A 20,074-nucleotide genomic window follows, 5' to 3' on the forward strand; every position below is an offset into this window, starting at 1 on the left:
GCGAGTTATCCAGCGTTCCAGTTCCAGTAAATATCCGTGTTCCTGAGATGAATCCCAAAGTTCCTGATAACGAGCTGTTCACTGCTTGTTGCAAAACCCAGATGTTCTTCATGTTTCACTGTTGCAGTCATCACACCAGGGTCATCTGCCTCCAGGTAGCCCTCAGTCGGTCCGAATACAAGAGTCTTGGGATTTCTGCATCTGATGCTATCACCTCTTCCTTGACGTCAGGTCCTCAGGGGTCTAAAACATGCAACGGATGCCATTACATCAGCTTTTCTTGCTGTGCAGGAGCCCCGAAGCAGAAGCAGTTCGCAAGTGCCGGTCGGCCGCTACCTGAAATTTTCGTTTTTCGAGTTTCTAACCTGAAGTCTTCTAAAGCCAAGTACCCCGTTGGGGATCCTTTTTTCTTGCTCTAACCGATGTCAGAAAAAGTTAACAATTGTCTTGCCTGTGGAAAGCAAGTACATCACAGAGATTTGCATTCTTACTGCGTCACCTGTTTAGGCCCAGACCACGATGTTTCTTGCTATTGGTTTTGTGCCTTGTTCAACGCCCAAACTATTCGTCGTCTGGCTATCTTTGTCGCTAAACAGTATTCTAAAATGGCTTTGTTAAGCCATCTGACTACCAGTCTTCTGAAAAAAGTAAGGATAAAGACAGACAGCATAGGTCCACAACTGCGGATGATGCTAGTCGCCAGTCTGCTGTTACTCACTGAGGCGCTTTCGCAGCCCCTGATGCCCGCTACTACAGATTCCCAGGCCTCTACTGAGACCCATTCGGAGTCTGGTATGCTGCAAGATGCTTCTTCGACTATGGAACCTGCGGATGTCTTTACCTTGGATGAGTCCGGAGTCGCTGTGCAAGCACTGGCTTCTGAGGGCATATTCAGGCCTTCCGATGTTCGTATTAAACCTACTACTTCGTTCTTGATTAAAAATTACCAGATTTCTCAGGCCCAGAGTTTGCACTACGCCTAGGAAACAGACCAAAGCGCATTCTCAAGCTTCCATGCCTCAGAAACAAATGCTTAGAATGGCTGAAGACCTAGTTACTTCAATTAGGGGAAGCCAGCCTTCCCCCGCTAAAAGACAAAGAATTGATTTTCCTGATTCTGCAGACCATGAGTCCGATGACTCTGACCCCTCTGATTACCAGGACATACATACCTTTATCCACATATGAGGATTCAAATGCAGAGGATTCCATTCCCTCTGCCTCCCCTCCAGAGGACTTTTCTTTCGGTGAAACCTTGCAATACCCTAAGAGAGGATTTCTGCTAGGAATGCCAGGACTACTCAGTCAAAAAAGAGACTCGGAATTTTTAGACTTGCCTCAGCACAGGCCTCTATCTATACCCCCTGTCCTGGATATTGTAGATGTCACCATGCAATCAAGTCTTACCCCTGATACTTTACCTCCAGCTCCTGGAAAGCCTGACAGGTACTACAGTACCCGACTCTCACAAATTTCTCTCTCAAAATCCTACTGCGGATCCAGAGACCATTTCATAGGGACCTAAAAGTATTAAGACTACTACAGCCAAAAACCCTACCCCTTCGGATAGGGATTGTAGGGCTTTAGACAGATGGGGTAAGAAGGTATATACCTCTGTAACTCTTGCCATCAGGGCTTTAAATTGCCGGTTTCACATGTTGAGGTACCAGCAGCATATTATGAAACTAATTAAAGAAAAAAAATGCTGATTCCTGATTGTGCATAAAATAAAGATTTACAAGAGTTAATGCATTCTGCTAACCAAGTTAGTAAACATACCTTGCAGTGTGGTTTTGATGCCTTAGAAGCATCTTGCAGGGCTGCTGTCACTGGGTCCATTCTGAGAAGGCATGCTTGGCTGAAGGAACCAATCTTGCCAGACCATATCATAGCAAAGTTACTAGATGCTCCATTAAATCAAGAATGTTTGTTTGGCACAAAAGCAGAAGTGCTTAAAAAGATGAAGGAAAAAACTAAATCCATGCAAACTGTTAAAGATTTCTTACAGGTACAGCCACCTAGATTCAGTAGGCATTTGTCTTCGAAGAACTGGTCCTTTCCAGTCCCTCCCAGGCCGCCTCAGTCCAAACCCAGGGGCAACAGACCACAAAGACTACAGTCTCAGGGTATACACAGATCTAAACAATGGAGTATTCCCACCTCAAAAACAGGGAGTGGTAAGCCACCCTCTTAGGGAAAAAGTTCACAGTGACTTCTCCTGCATCCTTCCCATCCATGCCCAAGTACTTGCACCCCTAGGAGGAAAACTCGCCCTGCATGCAGAAAACTGGGAATACATTACCTAGCACCGTTGGGTCTTAAACATTGTATCCCAGGGATACAGATTCTACTTCCATTCACTGCCAACCCCAAGCGGATTGCCAGACCTTCCCCCAAACCAGTGGGCAGAGGCCCAAAAGCAAGTACTTTCTCTTCTCAGTATCAGGGCTATTCAGCCTGTTCCAACAGAACAAAGAGGACAGGGTTTCTACTCCAGACTGTTCCTGGTAACCAGAAAAGAAAACTCCTGGCGCCCTATCCTGGATCTGTCAATTCTCAACACCTTCCTGGTGGTACCAAAGTTCAAAATGCTTGCACTCCAGCTGCTGCCTATGCTAGCCAAGGACTTCTGGCTGGTCACCCTAGACGTAAAAAAGAAGCTTACCTGCACTTCCCCATAAGGGAATCTTGCAGGAAATATCTGTTTCAGGGTAGGCTCTTTGCACTATCAGTTTTCTGCACTTCCCTTTGTGAATAACCTGGGCGCAGTAGATAAGCCAAAGTGCCTGGCTCCAGCCATTGCATATTGCTGGCAGAGAAACATTCAAATTTACCCATACTTGGACGATTGCCTGATTCAGGCAGACAGTCAAGAATTGCTTCTTCAGCACCTGACATTTGTAAAGAGACTCCTAACTTCTTGTAGGGTATACCATCAAAGAAAAGAAATTACATCTGGTACCCAGCCAAGAAATTGTATTCCTGGGAGCAAGCTTGAACACAACTTCCCAGATGGCATTCCTCACTCTAGAAAAGCAGGTTTATTTGACAAATTATTTCAAACTACTGGCCACCCAAACCCAGCTATCTGCAAGAAAAATACTGCAAGCCCTAGGGTTCATGGCCCCATGCATTGTCCTAATTCCATATGCAAGACTACATATGAGGAAACTTCAATGGTACTTAAAAAGTTTCTGGTGTCAACATTCTGAGGACCTGGAAACAGTGATTCCGATCATTCCATGCCCAGGGACAGAGTTCCTTTGGTGGGCAGAGGCCTGCAACCACAACATGGGACTCTTTCACTCAATCCCCCACCTCCCAACCTCTGACAGCAGACGCATCAGACTATGCATGGGGGGCTCACATGGCAGACGAATGCATTCAAGGCAAACGGAGGCCAGGACAAATCCACCTGCATATCAATCAGAAAGAAATGTTAGCTGTACAGAATACTCTGACAGTCTTCAAAAACCTTATCCTTCCAGGACAACTCTTGATAAAGACAGACACCAGTCATGTGGTACATAAACAAGCAGGGGGGAACTCATTCTTACCCACAGCAGGTTAGCCATGGCTCTGTGGAACACAGCCTTGAGCAAACCAAGTGCACCTGCAAGCTCAGTTCCTGCCAGGCAGACAAAATTCACTTGCAGACTTAAACAGGAATCTAATGGACCCGCAGGAGTGGAAACTGGAACCCAATTAATTCAAGTTCCTAATCCACAGGTGGGAAACTCCAGAGGTGGACCACTTTGCTTCCCCCCAGAACCTTCAATTGAGTAAATTTTGCACCAGAACTCCCCACAGCCAAGCATGGAAAGTGGATGGCCCTATCCTTTACATGGGAAAATCTCTCCATCTATGCCTTTCCCCCTCAGCCCCTCCTCTCGAAAGTACTACTCAAGATCAAACAGGACAGGCCAAGGACAATCCTTATTGCACCAGACTAGCCATGTCAGCACTGGTACCCACTTTTACACAGTTTGACAGTGCCACCCTGGCACCTGCATCAGACCTCTCTGCTGTCCCAGCAGGAGGGGCCACATTTTGCATCCTCTGCTGCAAACCCTGAACCTAGCAGCCTGGCTTATTCCCTGAATTAATCGCCAGCAACCCTCAGCAAACAGGTGCTGGATGTCATCCTTGAGGCCAGGAGGCCTAGTACTAGGAAATCCTATTCAGAAAAGTGGAAAAGATACTGTTCTTAGAGACGGTCTCAGGGAAAAGGACAGGGAAAGGACACAGCCATGCCCACCTTACCTCAAATCCTAGATTATCTAGCAGAGCTGCTCCACAAAGGCCTATCCTTCTCATCCATTAAGATTCATGCCTCTGCCATCTCAGCTCATTACAATACTGAGCCACCTCTCTTCTCTCACCCTCTGGTCAAACAGTTCTTGAGAGGAGCTAACAATCTAAGACCCCCGAGGAGAGCTCCCACTTCTGCCTGGGACCTTAACTTTGTACTAGAGAAGCTCACACTTCCCCCTTTTAAGCCTGCTGCAGCAGAGTTAAAATTCCTCTCTTGGAAAACGGCCCTACTTCTAGCCATCACTTCAGCAATAAGAGTGTCTGAGTTACAGGCCCTTATGGCTGTGGAACCCTTCATTATCTTCCATGCAGACAGGGTTTCCCTCGGGACTAATCCATCATTTATGCCCAAGGTGGTATCCAGTGTAGCTTTAAACCAATCCATCCTTTTACCCACCTTTTTTCAATCCACTGTGGCTTTACAATCCATCCATTTACCAACCTTTTTTCCTAATCCTCAGAATAAAGGGGAAAGGATCCTGCACTCCTTGGACGTGCAGAGACGGCTTAGGTTCTACCTTGACAGGACTAAACCATTCAGGAAATCTGACCCAACTGCTAGTCAGCTTTGCTACAGGGCCAGTGGGCAAGCCCATATCAAAGCAAACAATCTCCAAATGGATAGCACACTGCATCCATTTCTGCTACAAGCACCATGGAAAACCTACCCCACGGGATCAGAACTCATTCCACTAGGGCTACCTCAACCTCTACAGCATTTCTCATGGGAGTCCTACCAGGGACATCCTGGAAGCTGCAACTTTGGAATTCAGTGCACACCTTCACCAAGCATTACCACTTACCTGTCTTTTCTAAATCCAGAGCTGGATATGCTACAGCAGTCTTACAAGGCCTGCTAGCCAGCCTTAATGCTTCTTGACTGCCTCCACCCTTCCTCACCTTTGGGAATCAACCCAAGTGTGATGACTGCAACAGTGAAACACGAAAAACATAGTACAGTTGTGTACACTTACCATAAATGTAGATGTTAGAGTGTATTCACTGTTGCAGTCCTGGTTACCCTCCCTCCCTCCAGCCCCCTGACATTTCTATACTTTCTACCTGTCCTCTTTTTTGGCCATATCTTATGGGAATAGTATTTACTTTTTACTGGAGGTGATCACACCATGTAATTGCTTCCTATTTTGGGGGCTCTTGACATGTAGGGCAAGAAAAACTGATGCAACGGTGTCGGCTGCATGTTTTATACCCCTGACGACCTGTCGTCAAGGAAGAAGCAACAGCATCCAACGCAGAAATCCCAAGACACTGGTATTCGGGCCAAGTGAGGGCTACCTGCAGGCAGATAACCCTGATGTGATGACTGCAACAGTGAATACACTCGAACATCTACATTTATGGTGAGTGTACAGAACTGTACTTTCTGATTACTACGTTACTAGATCAGGTCGGATTTCCAGACCATGTTACAGATGCATGGCAACTTGGACATGGACATTGTGTTTTTCTAATGTCTATATTATTGAATGTCTTATTCTAATGTCATTTCATTGAGGGAATTTTTTTGAGGGGGAGGATGTAGATCAAATATGTATGTATACCTTTATGAAGTTTTCCATGGGCTTGCACAAGTGTATAAATACTGAGCACATGCGAGCAGCCTGACTGCCATTTTGTCGTAAGCTGTTGAGATGTAAGCACGTATGTCTGTGTAGTCTGTCCATTAATCAGTTTGTTTATATTTTGCAGTGCTGCTGTCCAGCCTTGTGTGTTTCTGTGCAATAAAGCATATAAACTAACTACCCCACCTGTTTGTCATCTGTATTAGAGAGGGACAAGCAACAAAGACCATCTACACTGGTGGATTCTGTCATGCAAAGTTTTCCAAGGCTGTCCTCTTGTACTTCCACCCCCAGTAGCCATGGTGACCATGGATGCCACCCAGTTGGGTGGGAAGGCATTTCTTGGGACAGATGGTCCAAGGCACGTAGTCCTCAGAAGAGATCAATTTACACATCAGTGTCCTAGAGATGAGAGCGTTCCTCCAAGCGTTACAGGCCTTCCAAAATGTGGGACAGTTAAGTGCAAGCAAACAGGATGTCTGTAGTTTAGTACATCAACAAACTGGGGGGACCCAATCTTATCCCCTTTGTCAAGAGGCAGTGAAAGTAAGGCAGTGGGCGATATTCTCCAACCACTTTCTTTTGGCAACATACATACCGGGAAATCCAACATGTTAGCGGACAAACTCAGCAGTTCCATTCTAATCCCTCACAAGTGGCCTCTCAATCTGTGGCGGAGAAGATGTTCTATCAGTGGGGTCAATCTTGCTGCAATCTCTTTGCATTTCCCCATAAGTGCAGTTTTTTTTCCCTAATTCCCTCCACAGGGGAGTCACCGAGTGATGTAGTCCATGTTTTTATGCTTATCCTCCCGATACCTCTAATTCTAATTCTTACAGAAGCCACTTTAGTTGAAGAGCATGGTTATCCTCATTGCCCCCTTTTGGCCTCATCAAGTGTGGTTCCCCATCTTTTGGTCTCACCTTCGCTGTCTACCATGGATACTGGACCCCAGTTCAAACATTCACTCTCATTCAACATGGATGGATCATCTGGACATTATGGGCCTCAAGTTGACCACATGGTTTTCCAATTCCACTAATAGTTGGACAGTCGAGGCTTTCCTCCCCAGTCCAACAGATACTTCTATCTTCCCTCAAGGCCTCTACTAAGATCATCTACAAAAGTAAATGGAAAAGATTCTGTCTTTGGGCTCTACAAAGAGAACCCCTTTACTTGTTCCTACCTCTACTGTACTCTAGTTCTTGGCATCTGTTTTTCAAGGAGCTATTTTCTCTACTGTTAGTGTGGTTGGCAGTCATTTCTAATTTTCATTCAGGTGAAAATGCTTCCTCATTACCTTCAAAATTGTGCATAGCATTTCTTAGGTTCCCAGTGAAGGACCACACCTCTCCATAGGATTTAACAGTTGTGGTGCAAGGGTTAATTCAGAAACCCTTTGAGCCATCAGCTAAGTCTGATTTGAAGGTTTTATCCTGGAAAACTGTCTTTCTTGTTGCCATTACATCTGTGAGATGTTTTTGAATCCAGGCTGTTGCAAATATCCCCATCTCATTTTTCAGAAAGACAGGATTACTTTGCAGACCAGTCCGCCTTTTTTGCTTAAAATATCCAACAAAATGAATGTCATTCATTTGCTTGTTTTCTTTCCCACCTTCGCTAACAAAGGAGAATACATGCTACATCTTTTGGATGTACATAGACAACTGTGTTATCTCCACAGAAAAAAAAAATTTCAGAAAGTCAGAACTACCTTTTCACAAGACAAATTGTGCTCAATTACCATAGCCAAATAGCTTACAGATTGTTGACTGTAAACAAAGGATATGCAAGGTTTGCCCTACCCAGCTTTCCTAAAGCACAGTCCACCATGTCCGTGGCTACAACTTCCACTTTTTGGCCTAGAACTTTTGTTGATGTTTGTGTAGCAGCTACCTGGTCTAATACTCGTACCTTATTACTCATTACAAATTGGATTCGATTTCCAGGAGCAGGGCTGCCTTTTATTCTGCAGTAGTCCGGAATATCCTTCCATGAGGGCCACCCATGGTACACACAGCTATGGAGTCTGTCCCAGTAGTTGGGGAACAAATGAAAAGGGCAACAAATATCAACTCCCCACCCTCCATCCCCCTCCCTACTATCTCCTGGAGTGACCTTATGGTTATTGTGGAATGTAGGTTCCAGGTTTGAGACCCACTTTTGCTACTATTTTTTTTTTTTTTTATTTAACTTTGTCTTCACCTAAGGTTAGCATCCCATAGCTTATAAAGCAGCAAATTCAGTGCGAGGTATAGCAGGTTAACTGAGGTGTTCTAGGTAAAGGGAGGAGCTCGATAGCAGGATCAGCGAGTCTGGTAAATGCGTCCAGGTTGGATCTGCTACCAGGTAGTTGAAGAATGAAATTGGACAACACGGATGCATAGGTACGGCAAGTACTAACTTCAATATCAAATGAACTCTGCTTTCAAGAGTTTCTTCATTTGGCAGTATAAATGTAAATTAAAAAGAGAAAATATGCTGCCTCTGCAGCCACCAGGAATTCTTCTTGCAAGGGAACTTTGATCAACAGATAGTTTACTACTTTGCTGTAAGTGGAATAGCTGAGAAGCATAAAAGATGTAGTATGGCGCATTTCTGCACATAACTGGGGAAAAAACTTTTGAAGGTCCTTACCTCCCTAGTGGAACTTAGGAATTTTGTGCTGTAAACTTTGTGGTTTAATCCTGAGCTTTATGACAAAATCAGATTATATCCTTAGAGGTCTAACAAATCTCTTAAGTGGACGCCCAATTGTATTGTTTCCTGCCACAAATTCCTTTGCAGGCAATTATTTAGAAATGTAAGGTCTCACTGAATCAGGGGCATGGCTACCATTGTAGCCTTCCTGAAGGGAGTTTTGACTGGTGGCATCCTGGAAGAGGACACCTCATCTTCCATCTATTCTTTCTCAAAGCTAAATGTTACACCCAGTGCTACAACAGGGTTTGCAGTGGCAGTCCTAACTGCATGTTGCCCTTGTCTGTAGTGTTACCTGTCACGCAAAGAGTAGGGGAAAGCTCTAGGAGATGTTCATCGTGTTTCACTGTTGCAGTCATTACACTTGGGTTATCCTCCTGGCAGGCTACCCGCAGTCGGCCCGAGTTCCAAAGTCTAGGTCCGGCGTTGGTTGCTGTTGCCTCTTCCCTGATGTCAGTGTGCCAGGGATATAAAAGATACAACCAACGCCATTTTCTTCAGTCTTTCTTGCTGTGCGGTGCCCGAAGCAAAAGCAGTTCGCAAGTGGCTGTTGGCCTACTCCTGAGATTTTCAAAATCGAGTTTCAGAACTGAAGTTTTCAATAGAGCTAAGTACCCCGTTGGGGAAACTTTTTCTTGCTCCAGACTGATGTCAGTAAAAGTTAATAATTGTATTTCTTGTGGGAAGCAAATACCTCATAAGGACTTTCACTCTTACTGTATTCCTTGCCTAGGCCCTGACCACGACATTACTAGTTGTCGGTTTTGTGATAGATTCAACAAATGCACTATTAAGCGTCTGTTTGATTTTGCTTTACATTACTTTGACCGAAGGTTTAACTATATAATGCCGTCGGAACAACCGATGACCGGAATTCATAAAAAACGCAGAGACAAAGAAAAAGACAGGCATCCGTGGTCCAAAACCGATGATGAAGCTTCTTCTAGGCTAGGCCAGTCGCCGGTTCTCAGTGAGGTGCTTTCACAGCCCCTGACACCCACTACCTGAGCCACAGGCCGTATCCGACACCCACGTTGAGACACCTAGGCCTGTGGAAACTCGAGGTATTGGGCCTGCGGAAACTATTCCCTCAGATGGGTCCGGAGCCGCTGAGCAGGCATCGGCTTCTGAGGATGTTTTCAGACCTTCACAGCTTACTATAAAGTCCACTGCAGCAGCCAAGGCAAAGTCAAAAACACCATTAAAGACAAGGAAACAAGTACAACATTCTCCTGAACAGTCAACCGTGCCAAAGAAACAGATGCTTAAAATGGCCGAAGACCTAATTAATTTGATCAGGGGTTCCCATCCCCCTCCTGATAAAAGGCCTAGGCAAGACACTGTCTATGATTCCTCTGACCATGTTTCTATTTCTTCTGATTCCTCTTCCGATCAGGGATATTCTCTCCCTCCCTATGAGGACTCTGATGCAGAAGAATCTATACCTTCAGCCTCTTCGCCTGAGGATTATTCTTTTGGGGAAACCCTGCACACCATTAGGGATCATTTCCATTGGGAGAGCCAGGATTACTCAGAATCCAAGAAAAGACTCGAGAGACTTTCTTTTATTGCCTCAGCTCAGGCCCCTGGCTATTCCCCCTGTGCTTGATAATGTTGATGATTTCTCTGAATCCAGTCTGTCTCTTGATTCTTTACCCCCTGCACCATACAAGCCAGACAGGTACTACCGTGTCCCTGACTCGCATAAATTTCTTTACAAAAACCCTGCTATGGACCCAGAAACAATTTCACAGGGTCCCAAAGGGGTTAAGGCTTCCACTGCTAAAAACCCTGTCCCCTCTGATCGGGATTCCAGAGCTCTGGATAGATGGGGGGGGGGGAGTTTACACTTCTGCTACTTGAGCTGTAAGGGCTTTAAATTTGCCAGTTTCACATGCTTAAATATCAGCAGTACCTCTTGTTTTTGTTAAAACAGAAAATGCTTACAAACTCAAAGTCCTGACAGTAAGGAAATGCAGGATTTATTGCATGCAGCTGAACAAGTGGGAAAGCATACTCTGCAATGTGGTTTTGATTCATTAGAGGCTTCTTGTAGAGGCGCAGTTACAGGCTCTGTCATTCAAAGGCATGCTTGGTTGAAAGAACAAAGTTTACCTGAACATGTTAAAGTAAAATTATTGGATGCTCCACTACAGCATGATACTTTGTTTGGTGTTGAGGCAGAGGAGGTGTTAAAGAAAATGGAGGATAAAGCAAAATCAATGCAGACAGTAAAGGATTTCTTACAGGTTCAGCCACCTAGGTTTAACAGAAACTGGCCCTCAAAAAATTTGTCCTTTCCAGTGTCAGACAGGCCACAAAGAGGCAGATACAGACACCCAAGAGGCAGATATCAGCCCCAAGGCTCCTACAGACCTAAACAATGGGGTGCTTCAGCCCCCAAAGGAGGAGAAAAGTCGCAACCTTACAGGAAACAGTCCCAATGACTTTCCTCTACAAATGCCGAGCACTTACCTTTTGGCAGCACCCCTAGGGGGAAAGCTAGCACTTTTCCCACAAAATTGGCAAATAATCACTATGGACAAATGGGTACTGAATATTGTTTCTCAGGGTTACAGGTTCCACTTTCACACCCTTAGAAAATCAAAAGGTATGCCGGACCTGCCACAAAACCAATGGGCAGAGGCACAAAAACAAATTGCTGCTCTCATGGACATGGGAGCTATTCAAAGAGTACCACAGCAAGAACAAGGCAAGGATTTTACTCAAGACAAGTTGTTAACACTGCAGCAACTTCTACCCATGCTGGGCAAGAGGGCTTGGCTAGTTACTTTGGACTTCAAGGAGGCATACCTGCAAGTCCCAATCAGACAATCTTGCAGAAGATACCTCAGATTCATAGCTGGCTCAATGCATTATCAATTCTCTGCACTGCCCTTTGGCTTATCTACTGCGCCCAGGGTCTTCACAAAATGCCTGGCACCAGTAATTGCATTTTGCAGACAAAGAGGAATTCAAATATATCCCTGCTTTGGACTTATTCAAGCAGAGAGCAAGGACATTCTTCTAAAGTATCTGGCGTTTGTAAAAAGACTACTAATTTGCCTAGGGTACACAGTAAATGAAAAGAAATCAAAACTAGTTCCCTCACAAGAGAGAATATTCCTGGGTGCAAGCTTAAATACTACTGTCCAGATGGCTTATCTCACGCCAGACAAGCAAAGGCAACTGACTCATTACTTTCAAATGATGGCAACAACGACCCAGCTACCTGCAAGAAAAATTCTGCAGGCCCTAGGCTTCATGGCGTCCTGCATTCTACTAATTCCATATGCAAGACTGCATATGAGGAAACTACAATGGTATCTAAAAAGTGTTTGGACTCAACATTGGCACAGCCTGGAAAAAATAATCACTTTAATTCCCTGCATACAACAAGAGTTTCGATGGTGATCCCAGGCCTGTCACCACAACAAGGGACAGCCTTTCACCTTACCCACAGCAAGGCAGACAATAACAACGGATGCATCGAATTATGCCTGGGGGGCACATATGGCAGGAAAATGTATTCAGGGCACGTGGCCCAAGGAACAAATGCATCTTCACATCGATCAAAAAGAGATGCTAGCCGTACAGAATGCCCTGACAGCTTTCAAGGACCTACTACATCCAGGACAGCTACTAATAAAGATGGACAATACCACAGTTATGTGGTACATAAGCAAGGGGGCATACATTCCTACCCCCTCTGCAGGCAAGCCATGACTTTGTGGAACACAGCACTGGCCTGTCAAGTACATCTACAGGCACAATTCCTGCCAGGAACGAAAAATACACTGGCAGACGAACTAAGCAGAAATCTCAAGGATACTCGCAAATGGAAACTAAATCCACAGGTGTTCAGCATGATAAAGAAATGGGGACACCCAGACATGGATCTTTTTGCCTCCCTGCACAACTGCCAACTACAGAAATTCTGCAAAAGAACTTATCACTCACAAGCATGGAAAGTGGATGCTCTATCATTCAGCTGGAAAACCCTGACAGTTTATGCCTTCCCTCCACTGCCTCTTCTTCCCAAGGTGCTCCTAAAAGTCAGACAAGAGAGGCCAAAAATTATCCTGATTGCCCCAGACTGGCCATGCCAGCACTGGTACCCAGTCCTAAAGAGCTTGTCTCAAGGCCCAGCCTGGCCTTTACCTCAAATTCCTCATCTTCTGACTCAACAAAACAATCAGATTCTGCACAGTCAACTCAGAACCTTAAATCTGGCAGCATGGCAGATAACGTAGCCACTCAGACCGCAACACTCTCTAAAGCTGTTATGGGTGTCATTTTAGAAGCCAGGAGGCCCAGCACTAGGAAATCTTATGCAGAAAAATGGAAGAGATTCTGTGCTTGGAACCAGGCACAAGGGCTCGAACCACTTGTTCCAAATATACCTCAGATTTTACAATACCTAACTGAGATGCAGGACAAAGGCCTATCCTCATTAAGATCCATGCCTCTGCCATTTCAGCTCATTACAATACGGAACCTCCTATTTTTTCACATCCACTACTAAGACAGTACCTCAGAGGGGCAAAAAACATAAGACCCCCAAGGAGAGCACCAATTCTTACTTGGGATCTCAATTTTGTTTTAGAAAAGCTCACACTGCCTCCTTTTGAACCAGCCAGAACAGCTGATATAAAATTCTTATCATGGAAAACTGCTCTGCTCCTGGCAATAACTTCAGCAAGAAGAGTCTGAGTTACAGGCATTAATGGCAGTGGAACCTTTCATCATTTTTCACCAGGACATGGTCTCAGTTTCCCAACATTCATGCTAAAGGTGGTTTCCAATGTGGATCTTAACCAAAACCATTCATCTACCAACTTTCTATCCATATCCCCAGAATAAAGGGGAGAGACTTCTGCACACTTTGGACATAGACAGCTACAATTCTACTTGGACAAAACAAAAGCTTTCAGAAAAACTGAGCAACTGTTTGTAGCCTATGCTGCAGGATTACAAGGAAAGCCTATCTCAAAGCAGTCAATTTCAAAATGGATAGGACACTGCATTCGCTTCTGTTATGCACAACATAGCAAGCCAGTGCCTAAGGGCATTAGGCCACATTCTACCAGAGCCAGCAGCCACTTCAGCAGCCTTTCTCAGAGGAGTACCAATCAAAGGCATTTTAGAAGCTGCAACCTGGAGTTCAGTGCACACTTTCACCAAGCACTACCACTTACCTCTCTACTCTAAATCCAGAGCAGGCTTTGCCACTGCGGTTTTGCAGGGCCTGGTAGCCTCTCCTAATCCTATTTAGGCCCAGCCACCCAACCTCAGCTTTGGGATTCAACCCAAGTATAATGACTGCAACAGTGAAACACGATGAACATAGTACAGTTGTGTACCTACCATAAATGTAGATGTTAGTGTATTCACTGTTGCAGTCCAGGTTACCCACCCACCATCCCCCTTTCTCATTGCTGGGACTTTTCTGTACTTCTCAACTCTATACAACCTATGTGGTGTATTTGCTTGTAAATTAAGGAAATGTTTATATTAGTACATGCATGCTTTTTGGCAATTTTTACTTTTTTCAGCCTTCCTATCTGGGGGCACCTGGCATCTGGGGCATGAAAATGGCGTCGGTTGCAACTTTTATACCCCTGGCGCACTGACGTCAGGGAAGAGGCGACAGCAACCGACGTCAGACCTAGACTTTGGAACTCGGGCCGACTGCGGGTAGCCTGCCAGCAGGTTAACCCAAGTGTAATGACTGCAACAGTGAATACACTCAACATCTACATTTATGGTAGGTACACAACTGTACTTTATCCATGATGTTGCAACTGCTGCAGTGACTTAATCAACAAATATAGTACAGTTGTCTTGTCAACTTACTGTTGCAGTCTGGTTTCCATCTTTTCTTCCTCTCTACACATCCAGGATATATGGGACTGGGATGAGGTGCCAGATTAGCCCCTTCCCCCATTTTCATTTACTTATTTTCATCTCCTTCCACGCTAGCTATGTGAACCCCTGCTTCTGACAGATTGCCAAGGTTGAGAGGCTTATCAGTAGTATATACTATGCTTCTAGCATTTCCTTTTTTTTTTTTTAACTCGGGTGTGCATCTTGGCCTTTCTCAGTTTGGGTGAAACTTTGTTGGGGACAAAAAATAACTGAAGATGGTTGACTGTACCCTTTATACTGCAGCGTGGAGGTATCTGAAGAGGGGGCAGGAGATGTAAGGTCAATGTAGGGAAAGTGGATGAGCTCAGAAACTCTGACTTGAATGTAGGACTCCATCTGTGGCACAGAATCCGTGAAGCTAAAACTGCAGCATTGACAACACTCAAGCATGTACAGTTATAGTAAGTTGATGACGCAGCTGCACTTCTAATGAAATGTATCCAGTGACTAAGTTATTTTCCAGAGCAATACCTGTTTTTCCTAATATAGTGACAACTTGGAATAAACATGTTTGAGGTATGCTGCATTTCCCATTGTGAAGAAAAGTGGCTTAGTTACTTTGGTAGTTTATTTGGAATGAAGTGTATTCCAGTGGAAATTTTATATAACCTAGCCTTAGAGGAAAAAGTATAATTCAAGTGTAATGTAAGTTGGCAGTTTGGCACATTCTGGTGACCATATTGGCCTATGTTTGGTGCCTGTCAGTACAGGATTATATTTCTGAAGCAATTTGAAATTTTCTGTTTCAATGCTTTGGGCAACAGATCTGGGTATTTGGTTATAAACTTGATTTGCTATGTTTTAGGGGCAGATATAGTCGAACATTTACTTTAGGATGGTGAAACTTTACAGTTTGAAGGTCAAACATGGGTTTGCATCATTTTGAAAGTTAGTAGGCTGTTTAATATTGAGCAGTTTTGTCAAAACTGCAGCATTTATTCACTGTAATGCAGTCTTAGAGTTTTTATTTTTAATGAAGGGGTATAGGGGTAAAGTGCTTAAAAAAAAAAAAAAAAATAGGTTGCACCACTTTGAAGGGAGCAGTTTTCAGTGAGTCATCCTACTCAGTTTCGATTCCTTTTCACACACATACCATTACAGTAGATAATATCCCGTCTGGTGAGTATGCTGTCTGATTGTGAAGTTGTCGCAGATTGTTCGGAAATTTTTTTTTTTTTTTTTTTTTTTACACACACACATCCCTCTTCAATACACACTTGTAGTGCTCCTGACAAGCCATCTTATTTATAGGTAGAACTGTCCACATTCCCAAAACTGAATATTCCCTACCTTTTATTAACACTTTACACTAGCACCAATGCATAAAACTTAATAGAAAATATCTTGTCATTTTGTACTACGTGCAAATAAGCTTACACACCACTGTAAAGTCTTAGAGATTTAATTGTGTACCAGTTGCTAGCTGAGGTACTATGCTGCTTTTCAGCAGTCATTTGTTCAAAAAAATCATGTTGGGTCAGAAACCCTTCACTAAAATCAACCTTAAAAATAAGAGAACCATCATACTCCTTGAGAAGATGTCAGAATAAGAGTATTAGTTTGCAATCACATTTTGACACTGCCATAGGGGAAATGGGCCTTCATTAAACTCAGGCCAGCAGCATATAATCAACTTCTTTAAGGAATACTTTCCTAAAAAAACATTTAATGGCTTTGAGGCAAAACTGAAGGAATGTCTTTTGGAAGAAACTGTCTGCAATTGCTTTTGCAACACTGGATAAGTTGATACAGACTTTACTATAACTGGCTTATTTATAAATGCTAAATATGGGTATCGGTGTGCTAAGAGAACTCCACCCTGTAAATATTGTATGCTTCCAAATTGCTTTGAAATGTTGTGAATATTGTTTCTTGTTGCCCCTTTTCTATTTGTTTACTTCTGATGTGCATTTTTATCATACGGTTTCACTTTTATCAATTTTTTTGTTAGTGTATTAAGTTATTTGCTCCTCTTGAGCTCAGGTTATGGCTAAAAGTGGTCAGTTTGACTATACCACTTGCCCATTTACCAAATTTCAGTTGTTAGATATTCAATTTTCATTTGCATTCACTGACCTGGTAACTGTGCTGGTCTAAAGAATCTCTTCAGTCATAACCATGGCCTGAAGAAATCTTAGTTATTTAGATACTCGAGTCCTAAAGCTTTCACAAGAAAACAAAACACTTGTGCACGTGTTCTAAAGTTATGTTAAGCATTTCTGTTCTCACAGACAGAACAGTTATGAAATGTATGCATTTCTTTGACTTTACGGTTGGTCTCCTAAGGCTGTGACAGCACTGTAAAGCTAGTGGAGTACTCTTGTCTATAAGTTTGGAGGATTTTCTGCTGTATTGTCCAGCTTTCCTTTTCTTGGAGAATTTCAAGTCTTCATTCTTTGACTGTTTTTATTGTATGTGGTTGCATATATTGATAGTGCACAATAACTGATTAGTTTCTCTGATATGACATCAGGTGAGCAGGTCTAAAGTTTGCACTGTGTACACAAATAGTTCTGTAATATGTTTTAAATGTGCTGTAGACAAGACATGGTGTCTGTTTTTTATAATGCTTTTGGGTTTGCATTATTCTGTTGAGCATATTGTATCCTGCCTCTATTTAAATGCAGTTTTCTTTTTCAGGCAGAAAATATTTATAATGATGAAGATCCAGAGGGCGCTACAGATCCAGAAGGACAAGTATCCTAAACATTGGAATTCCTTTTCTTCCCATTTCCTCATAATCAGGACTCTACCATCCTTTTGTTATGGACTACAATTGTTTTCAGACTACATCAGCTGAGCGTCTGAAGTGGTTGCCTGTGAAACTTTTGAATGAATTTTTATGGATTGTATTAGTTTTGAGCTGATTACCATGGCAGCAATGTTTGCTGGAAGCAACTTTGCCATACCAAGATTTACTAGCCAAGTCACCAAGAAACCACTCAGTTAAGGTAGTCAAGATAACCTGTGGAGAAGCTTTTATATTGGTTTGAAGAAATTTGTGCAGCCAAATTTGATCAGTACAGAATTCCACATTTCTCAGCATTGTGATGGGACCAATCGCATGTGCATTTTATGTTGGACGGAAATTTAAAACTGCATTGTTGCTTAGCATGCTGAGATGGATTATTTGACTACCACAGTCGAGAGGAATGTGTATGTAAATCTGTCTTGTCCTTCCATGCTGCATCATTTGGATTAGCTCCTTTACACAGCATAAATGTAATAAAGAAGCATCACTCGCATGTCATAAGCCTGTTATAAGTGCCAGTTGTTCAGGACAGTCGGGTGTACTGTTGCCATGCTATGCTGATCATAGTGCTTACCAGTGGGGAACAGTAACTGTTACAGTACAGTACATCAAGACTGAGCAGCAGTTGTTACAGTACAGTACATCGACTGAGCAGCAGTTGTTACAGTACAGTACATCAAGACTGAGCAGCAGTTGTTACAGTACATCAAGACTGAGCAGCAGTTGTTACAGTACAGTACATCAAGACTGAGCAGCAGTTGTTACAGTACATCAAGACTGAGCAGCAGTTGTTACAGTACAGTACATCAAGACTGAGCAGCAGTTGGATGATGGATACTGTCTTTGTTTAGGAGGAGACTGATGTAGAGCTGCTGCCGCTGGACATGGCAAAATGTATTCTTGTACAGTGGCTGCGTATTGCTTTCTCTTATTTCGTATTGGCTGCCACTCATATTTATTTGTGGGTGAGGTGCCATGTCTACATACTGTACCAATTTGTTGTGTTCTGTTTTTAAGAGAGTAGCATTTAGTAAATAAAATAAAATGGTCAGTGAGCACCAAAATAACCAGCAGCCCATTCAGTACTAGCCTGATCATTGCATTGTCTTTCTGAGATGTGTAGGGTAATGGTAGGGTGTTGCCATATGTTTGGACCAAGCTAGCTTTGGTATAAAAGCACAAACGTTTGTATTCTGTTACATTTAATAGATCTGATGATGTTACCTTCATTTGTTTTTTTAACCTGTGGGTTTGTATCCGAGAATCTGATCCGACTTGGCCTCATACTAAAGCTCTAGGATCCAAAATCTGAGCTCCTTCCCTACCCATAATGCTCCACTCCCTCACATCCCTCAGATATTGTTTGCCATGCTTCTGTCAAGAATCAGGATCGCCTTTGTTTGAGCTCCTCAGGGTTTCAGTGAGTTAAGACGTTTTCACATCTTTTTTCTTCATATTTACATTTATATTCTTAGTAATATAATTTTTTTGTAGCTTTTTGTTTGTCTGCTGTTAGGTTTCCTTGGTATCCCTTTCTCCCTACCCTTTCTAGCTAATATCCCTTTCTATTTTGGTCTGTTCTTTGCAAAAAAAAAAAAGTAGGTAGCAGTTTTAATTTCTCTTCTAGTTGTGTGTGTTTGAGTTGGTGCTTTGGTCCCTAGTGTACCAGGTCGCTGGTGGTATGGCTGACTCCCAAGCCCGCGGGTTTTAAAAAATGTATCAAGTAAAAATAATAATAAAGAGTGCACCATATGAGGCCAAGCTGAATAAAAATCAAAGAACCTTCAAGTAAAATCGAATGTCCACACTTTATTAAAAAACAAAAAACAAAGACTGCAGTGGTATAAGCGCTTTCGCGTTGCTCCTCAATGCTTCATCAGATATAAATGCAGTATAAAACCCCCCTCCCTTTATACAAAATGCATACAGTGACATCACAGCATTCAATAAAACAATCAAATAGTTAAGACAATAAAACATAATGAAAAGTTGATGATACCAGTGCTTAAGACACCTGGAAGTTAGGAAAGGCTTGATGGATAACTTCTCATTAAGCCCAAACCTATGGGCTTGTAATTTCATTATCCACTGGCTCTCCCTTTCCTCAATCCTGTTTTTTGAATTGCCCAACCTCTTCCCTATGTTAACTAATTCTAAAACTTGAAAGCTAAAACTATGTGTGCTGCCTAGCTCTACTATATGTTTCGCAAGTGCATTGGTAATATTGCACTTGCTGATGGCATAAATATGCTCTCTAACACGCTCTCGTAGTGACCTGGTGGTCATGCCCACATAAAACATCATGCAGGCTCTACATGTTGCTACATATACTAAATTCAAAGATTTACAAGTAGCATAGTGCTTGAATAGATATCTCTTGTTAGTTATGGGATGAATAAAGATGTCAGTAGTAGATACATATTTGCATTGATTACATGTGTAGCATGGAAAGGTACCTGTTTTATGACTTGGTGGGGCACTGAAACGACAACAATCATAACATAACCTATTCAATGAGGGCATATTCCTATATGCCACTCTGGGTCTTGTATTAACTAAAGAGCCAATCGTGTCATCAGCCATTAAAATGCTCCAATGCTTCCTGAATACATTCAGAATATTGTTATTTCTATTAGTAAAGGGAATGACAATCCTGTTATAGTTGTCCTTGGTCCTCCTTTTAGCAGATTGCGAATAATTATGTGTTCTACTAATCAAAGGTGCTCCATCAGATAATCTATGTGAGTCACCCAAAGAAATGGCTTCAGATACTTGTTTCTTATTGTAACCTCTAGAT

At 43.0% G+C, this 20,074-nt stretch overlaps 1 protein-coding gene across 1 annotated transcript in view; it reads left to right on the forward strand.

Moving 5' to 3' along the window:
• RBBP4 (RB binding protein 4, chromatin remodeling factor) overlaps positions 1-18,350 on the forward strand; it is a 677,648-nt gene extending 659,298 nt beyond the window's left edge. The window contains 1 exon segment of the mRNA XM_044059943.1: positions 17,166-18,350. Within this exon segment, the coding sequence (XP_043915878.1) occupies positions 17,166-17,231 (66 nt within the window). The 3' untranslated portion in view covers positions 17,232-18,350.
• Positions 18,351-20,074: the final 1,724 nt, after the last annotated feature.

This window comes from Protopterus annectens, chromosome 1.part2 (genome assembly GCF_019279795.1).
Source record: "Protopterus annectens isolate FY-2018-M chromosome 1.part2, PAN1.0, whole genome shotgun sequence".
NCBI lineage: Eukaryota > Metazoa > Chordata > Ceratodontiformes > Protopteridae > Protopterus > Protopterus annectens.